We start from the raw sequence: 8,171 nt of genomic DNA, 5'->3' as shown, positions 1-8,171 counted from the left end.
TTCCAGCTCCAACTTTCTGCCCCCACAGTCAAAGTGTGATAAATTTACCTGGTACAGTTCCAACAGGTTCCAACTATCTGAGGTCTCATTGGTCGATCATTGTAGTCAATTTGCTTCACTGCGTATGCGCTGATAGTTTGTTTACCATAGCATATAATACATAACCAACAATATGATGTTTGATAACCATTCATTAAATGAATTTTTCTCGATAGAGAATTTGAGAGTAATGGAATAAAAGAAATTTACATTTTTCTATACGGTAGGTTTGTAAAAGAGCCTTTCTTCATTCACGCAGCTAGTAAACGACACATTTTAGTGTAAATCAACTTTATATGTGCGCGCCAAAAGCTTGAACCAACGATTTTGAAATGGCGTTCCATGGGAACATTTTGCACTAGTCACGTGATGGAACAATTTACGATTGGAACTGGAACAATTTACTGTACACAGAACGTACACACTGATTCATTAAAATATGTCGGAATGAAGTCAATTCTTCCCATTCGAAAAAAATCAAATCAAATCAAACTTTATTCACTCGAAAGGTATACAAAATATTAACAAAATGCTGATAGTTTATGGAGAATTAATTGAGGAAGATATTTTTCTGGAAATGAACAGGCAAAATAGAAAGACTTGGGAGACCATGGAATGGATCTGTCATAACAGGTCTGTTATAGCACCAATGGCAGACAGCAGGGTTATAGACCATGCCACCAATTTGGATGAGGCAGATGCGTGTTCACCATGCTGCATCGCTGCCGGGTGTTCCCCTGAAACAATAATTGAACGAGCGTTAGCGAGTTCTCACTTTTAACTTACTCAATACCAAAGTCTACCGGACCAAAAACGTTAAAATTTTGTAGGTATGTTCAGTTGGCCCTTTAGAGGCGCACTAAGAACGGATTTGGAAATATTTTAACTCTAAGGGTGGTTTTTAAGGGTTTAAAGTTCGTCTTTTAGCATGTATATTCTTCTTATTCTCTTAATTATAATTGAAAAATGTCCATACCATATGTTAATATAGAACTATAATCTAGATAGAGTACCTCTTCGAAACAGTTGTTTACTGGTAACTGCATGAATTAATAATTTTGTCAGGTTGGCATTAAGTTGAGTTAACTTTGTTAGGTTGGCACCAAGTTGAAGATTGAAATGCATTTATCGCGGAAAAATTGATTGGGCACTGCTACTTCAATCAGAGCTATTCCTGGGGAGTATTATATTACTAGCCGTCAGGATCGCTTCGCTCGCCATATCCGTTTAGCCAGACGTTTAGTCTGGACCCCCGACTGGATCGTCCCAACATATGATAAAAATTCTCAAATGAAAAATGCAGGCGAGCGAAGCGAGCCTGCTGATCTCATTCTTGGACGATTCAGTCGGGACCGATTCAGTCGGCTAGACGGATATGGCGAGCGAAGCGAGCCTGGCGGCTAGTATATTATATTTTTCATTATTATGTAGATTTTATTGATTAGATTGCTTGTTTGTATATTAATGGAAATAGAATGTTTATTACTATTATTATTTTGAACAATGTAGGAGCTAACTTACCTAGTTCCCCAACTCTCAATTTAATGTATTACTACTATACCCCCCTCTAAAACATGATTTTCTCATTGTTGATTAGGTTAATTATTTCCGAAAAAATGCAATTTTATTTATATCCTATTACATTAAGCAAACAATTTCTGTATGTCTGTTTATATTTTTATAATATCTGGTTATTTTTATATCTGTTCATCTGGTTATTCATGTTCAACGGATCTCGAAAACGGCTCTAACGATTTTCACGAAATTTGGTACATAGTAGGTTAATGATATAAAAAATTCTATTGAACTAGGTCTCATTCCTGGGAAAACTCGCTGAAGGACATGGAGAGGATCATTCATTCTTGGAAAAACAGATGATGATTTCGTCGTCTGTCGATAACAGAAGATGCGTGTGCCTGTGTGGGAGATCAGCTGTGTAATCAATTATCTTACCGTATCTCGCGAGAAATCTATAAATTTTAATTGACTCGATCAAAATAATCTGATTTGTTGACATGAGATGGTATATATATCATAATATTCAAAGTTAATCATTATTTTACAGTTCTAAGTGATTAGTGAGTGTTATTTTGTTATTCAAATTGGTATGAAAACAATCGAAATTAGAACTTTTACGTTTTCAAATATTTGGACTGAAAATTTGACCGGAGTTCAAGTGTATGGAACATAGCCTACTTTTTGGAATATTTATAGTGTATGAATATACAAGGATTCGGGGAAGAAGTTCTGGGCTGTGCCTGTTAGTCCTTCCCCAATCATTTTAAGGAATTGAGTTTTGTTTATCAATAAACAAATAACGAAATGGCGAAATAAATGATTTGAAATAACGAGCAAAGCTCTGTGCCTCGATATATTGTAGTAAATTTCATATATACTATATTTTTAAATATTATGTATATTCTACTCTCCTTGCCCTATTACCATAAGTAAGGAAAGTATAGCTTACCAAAAAAATTAAGGTACCCCAATTTCTAAATTTCTATACGTTTGAAGGTCCCCTGAGTGTGTGTGTGTGTGTGTGTGTGTGTGTGTGTGTGTGGGTGGTGTGTGTGTGTGTGTGTGTGTGTGTGTGGTGTGTGTGTGTGTGTGTGTGTGTGGTGTGTGTGTGTGTGTGTGTGTGTGTGTGTGTTGTGTGTGTGTGTGTGTGGTGTGTGTGTGTGTGTGTGTGTGTGTGTGGTGTGGTGTGTGTGTGTGGTGTGTGTGTGTGTGTGTGTGTGTGTGTATGTGTACACGATATCTCTTCTCCCATCAACAGAATGACTTGAAATTTGGAGCTTAAGGTCATTACACTACAAGTATCCTACACGAACAATTTCAATCGAATGCAATTCAAGATGACGGCTAAAATGGCGAAAATGTTGTCAAAAACAGGGTTTTTCGATATTTTCTCGAAAACGGCTCCAACGATTTTGATCAAAGTTATACCAAAAATAGTCATTGATAAGCTCTATCAATTGCCACTAGTCCCATATCTGTAAAAATTTCAGGAGCTTCTATCTATGCAAATTTTGATTTCAGATTCCCAATTATCAGTCTTCAGATACAATTTAAACAAAAAATCCCAAGTGGAAAAGATTGAGCATAAAAATCTCTACAATTAATGTTAAGTGACATTTTCACTTAAAATTCAAAATAAGCACGAAATTCGAATAAATGTGATTATTCAATTGCAAACTGTTGGCAACTGTTGTTTCTATTAAATCATTCACTATCAAGAGATAGCAGACCTCGTGTGTCTCCAGCGTTAATAGACCTGTCACCAGCTGGCTCAAATCTTAGAATAGTACACTTGAAATGCGCGTAAACACTAGTGTCAGGTGATCAATTTTCATAACGGCAAGGTAAGTTGTGTGAGTGCGCCACACCAGATTTTTATTGATTTATTTATTCGCCATTTAAAAAAAACAATCACAAATAGAGAGCAAATCAAATATGATGAACAATAAATCTAAACAAAATACAAGTGTTAACTTGAAAATAAGAAAATAATAATACAAAATCATAAATATCTCTTTATGTATGTATATATAAATGATTTACGTATTATATTATATGACATCACCAGCAAAAGAATAAACTAGATAGCACTTTCTGATTAGATTTTTTGTTTGTATATTGATGGAAATAAAATTCAATACTTATTCATTTTATTAAAGATGACTTACCATTGAGCACATGAACGTAGACAGACGCGGGCCGCGCATGCGCGGGCAGACAAGTGTAGTTGCCAGAGTCAGCCATTTCGGCGCGGGTTACCAGCAGTTTGCTGGTGGTGCCTGCGTCTGTACGCTCCGTCTCCAGGGCGATGCCCCCGCGTGGTGCGTCGAAGTCTATCAGACTCGGACCCTGGTACCACGTGACTGCACCTGTGCGCTGATTGGTGCTGACGGTGCACAACAGTGAGATGGTGCTGCCTCGTTTCACGAACACCTCCGGCGCACCCGCTATGGACGCTTGGCCCACTGCTGGAACAATCCATAAATCAATCTATCAATTTCTTGTGTTATAGTCTAAGTTCATGTTACTATAGTGAGGTCCACGTTATAATGGCAGTGAAGAAAGATGGGAGAAAAACGTTGCCAAGTCTCTCCATTTTGCCACTGAGTGTACACAGCTGTTACTCACTTCATCCCATTAAATTTGATCTAATAATAATTATCATTTCCATGATCACATAATCAATTTAATGTCAAATTGATTATAGGAAATTGTTTTTCCATAATTTGATTTAAAAATTTGCTTTCATAACTAAGATCAGATTTTTTTTTATACAAAACCTGAAATAGCGGCCAATTTAAAAAGCTGTGACACAACAATCTGAATTTCAAAAGAACAAAAATTAAGTTATTTGGTAGATATTCTATTCCAATTCCTTTTAAAAAATAATAGAAAAAGAGAAATCCTATTTAAAATAAGTGATTTCAATGGAAATAATTATGAATTTACTTTTCAATATTATTTATATTGGTACGAGTAGGTCTAACCTATACGTGTAGGGTAACTAAAGCATGGATGAAGTCTAGGATGGTCAATTATCAACTTTTAAAATGTCATTTCAGGTATTTTAATTTGTGTTTCCCATATGGTAATGTCTAAAAATGATTTAATTGTTCCAAAAATACATTTTAAATCAATTATACGACTTGTGTACTCAAGTATTTCGATAGAATGAAGAAAAAAAATGGCGACTGATAAAGAATTGTTCACTTTTGTACAGTCACTGTCAAAAGTAAAAATAAAATATTCTGGCAAACTCACAACATTGCAAAGCTAGAGAGAGATAGCGCTATCTGTTTTGTTGTATGATAGAAAAGGACAGCAACAGTATTGTCAATCGTACACTGCCATTATAATATGGACCTCACTATAGTAGTTCTGTGAACAGTGGACCTCACGCAGTTTTCTCATCCACAAGTATCTGATGTCACCTGTTCGAATTGATTCTGTAGAGTCATTATTTACTCTCAAAAACTGTTTTCTCCAAGATCAAAAACTCACTTATCTAATAAACTGAGTTCACGTTTGAATTTTTATCCCATATGATAATAATTCATCCAGTATCGTGATAATCTTTCCATCTGATAAAAATATTCCTCAACTATTTTAAAATTAATTTTTTGCCACACTGCACAGAAAGCAACTGTTTTCCAGTCCCTACGTAGATCTGAAAGACATTGTTTGCTGACGACTATCGTCTGACGTCAGAACAGGTTTCTTTCCGGCTAAGGCCGGAAAGAGTACCCTTTCCGGCCGCTAAATTTCAAGTGTGCTGAAACAGCTGATCAAAAAACTTCTCATTATTTGAGATTATTATTCAATAATTAAAACTCTTATGATAATATCATCTTATTGTCATTTGAAAGAATAAAAAAGTATAAACTCAACCTCCCACATAATTGAACATAATCTTTTAGGTAACTTAGACAAATCAAAATAAAAAATAAAAATACTTGGACAATTTCCTGATGTTCAGATCACGTCAGATTTGCTAGAGCTATAACCTTCCACTTTTGCTTTTGGAAGTGCTTAATAAACAATTATTCTCATATATATATTTTTTTTCTGTGTGGCAAAAAATAGCGTTCGCACCACGGGCAAAAATGTTTTTCCGGCTCTCAATCTTTTCTAGTCCGAGGCCGTACGGTCTACGGTCTCGGCCTACGGCCTCGGACTTGAGAACCGATTTTGAGCCGGAAAAGGCTCATTTTCGGCCCTAGGTGCGAAATATACTATTTTTACAATCAAGAATATTTCTTCCGTATTATTTAGTGCATTTTATCATTTTTTATTCTATTTTCAATCACCTATTTATTTTGTTTTTCAAATTCGAGAATAATGATACTGATGGGCACGCTTAATGAAAAATATTGAAACACCACCTTACAGGAATAAATAGTCACGGCCAGATATCTGTGTAATGCATTCAATGAATAATCCACTTGTCAGCTGATTGATTATGAATAATTTTATAGTCTAATTGATTATATCTTCAAAGTAGATGATATCCTATACTATTAAACGAGCAATTTCTGTTTTATTTATATGTTAAAATGTTTGGATGTTTAGATGTTTAGAGGTTCAGATGTTTAGATGTTTGATGCTTATATGTTTGTATTTCACCAGATCTCGAAAACGGCTCTAACGATTCTCACGAAATTCAAAACATAGAAAGTTCATAATAATTATAAAGATTCGATCGCACTAGGTCTCATCCCTGGGAGAACTCGCTGTAGGACATTACAAGGATAATTCTTATTCATCCTTGGAAAAACAGCTGATAATAATTACTTCGTCGTCTGTTGGCGGAGCCCCCTGTCTTGATGGATATGGCGAGCGAAGCGAGCCTGACGGCTAGTAGTGTCACCTTAAGTTATAAGTAGTAACCACCTTAGTATTCACCTTAAGTAGTAACCTCAAGTTCCAAATTTCAAGTCATTCCGTTGATTGGGAGATGAGATATCGTGTACCTTCAGCCAGGTAGAATGCGATCCTTCTTCGTACTTTCCGTAGAGACGTAGAAACGCAATCAATTTTTTGTCGGTTGTTTTCAGTGGAATTTTTTGGGCAAACTGAAATCAGAAACATGGATACTTCCTCATTTGAAATACACTTCTTTCCTAATCAGCGTCACATTTCCTTTCTTATGCATATCTCTTCCATCTCCTCACTCATTCTCCTAATCTGCATAATCAAGCAGGATCATCTCATTTCTCATCAGCTGGAACGATCTCTCAACTCCTCCTCCTTCTCCTGCTACTCCTCCTCTCTTGTATGCGAGTTTTTTAACCTCGTCCTCTCCCTTCCTTCCACTTATCGTTATTCTCGTTCTCATCCAACTTTCTTCTTCTTCTTCTTCTTGAGAATCTCTCTTGTCCACAGTCACCTCATCATCTTCATTCTCCTCCTCCTCCCCCTTATCTACTCTTATTTCTCCTCTTGCTCCTCCTTTCACTCCTTTTCGTCTCTTTCATCCTCCTCCTCTTCTTCCTTCCACTCATTCTTCTTCTAGTTCTCATCCATCTTTCTTCTTCTTCTTAGTTTCTCTCTCTCTCCTCATCAGACACCTCATCATCTTCATTCTCCTCCTCCTCATCCTCCTTCTAGTCTCATTTCTTCTCTTGCTCCTTCTCCTCCCCCTCACACTGATCTGCGTCTTTTTTGTCCTTCTCCTCTTTCTCCTTCCACTTATCCTTCTTCTTCTTGAGTTTCTCTCTCGTCCTTAGTCACCTCATCATCTTCATTCTCCTCCTTCTACTCTTCTTTCTCCTCTTGCTCGTCCTCTTCTCTCTCCACTGCGTCTTTTTTAATCCTCCTCCTTCTACTCATCCTTCTTCTAGTTCTCTTCCATTTTTCTTCTTCTTCTTGAGTTTGTCTCTCTCACCTTGTCATTTACCTCATCATCTTTATTCTTCTTGATCTCCTCCTCCTCCTCCTCCTTCTCCTTTTTCTCCTCCTTTCCCTCCCTCTCCCACTTCTCTTCTCATCCTCCGCTTACTCCTCCTCTCACTTCTTCCCCTTCACTTATCATTCACTCCACCATTTCCTCCACTTTCTTTCTCCTCTCCCTACCCGCTTCTTCTCCTCCTCCACATCATCCTCCTTCTCCTGCTCCTCCTCTTTTGTATGCGTCTTTTTATCCTCGCCCCCTCCCTCCTTCCACTTATCGTTATTCTCGTTCTCATCCATCTTTCTTCTTCTTCTTGAGATTCTCTCTCTTAACTTCAGTCACCTCATCATCTTCATTCTCCTCCTTATCCTCCTTTTTCGCCTCCTCCGCTTCTTCTCCTTCACCTCTCCTTCACCTAACCCACTCTTGCTCCTCCAATCCTCCCTCTCCTCTGCATCTTTTTCTTATCCTCCTCCTCCTCCTACTTCCACTTATCCTTCTTCGTCTTGAGTTTTTCTCTACTTAGTTATCTCATCATCTTCATTATTCTCCTTTTCGTATTTCATCTCCTCCTCCTCTTCTCCTTTTTCTCCTCCTTTCCCTCCCTCTCCCACTTCTCTTCTCATCCTCCGCTTACTCCTCCGCTCACTTCTTCCCCTTCACTTATCATTCACTCCACCATTTCCTCCACTTTCTTTCTCCTCTCCCTACCCGCTTCTTCTCC

At 37.4% G+C, this 8,171-nt stretch overlaps 1 protein-coding gene across 1 annotated transcript; it reads right to left on the bottom strand.

Annotated features, from left to right (window-relative positions):
- Positions 1-505: 505 nt before the first annotated feature.
- On the bottom strand, positions 506-7,746 carry LOC111054794. The gene is made up of 4 exons (XM_039435331.1): positions 7,630-7,746; positions 6,528-6,629; positions 3,726-4,047; positions 506-776 (listed from the first exon to the last, which is right to left on the bottom strand). The coding sequence occupies exons 1-4, from the start codon at positions 7,744-7,746 to the stop codon at positions 664-666; spliced, it is 654 nt and encodes a 217-aa protein (XP_039291265.1). The 3' UTR covers positions 506-663.
- Positions 7,747-8,171: the final 425 nt, after the last annotated feature.

The sequence above is a fragment of the Nilaparvata lugens genome, chromosome 9, assembly GCF_014356525.2.
Source record: "Nilaparvata lugens isolate BPH chromosome 9, ASM1435652v1, whole genome shotgun sequence".
In the NCBI taxonomy this organism is placed as follows: Eukaryota; Metazoa; Arthropoda; class Insecta; order Hemiptera; family Delphacidae; genus Nilaparvata; species Nilaparvata lugens.
Note: the sequence above shows the minus strand (reverse complement) of the source record. Positions and strands in the feature narration are given on the sequence as shown.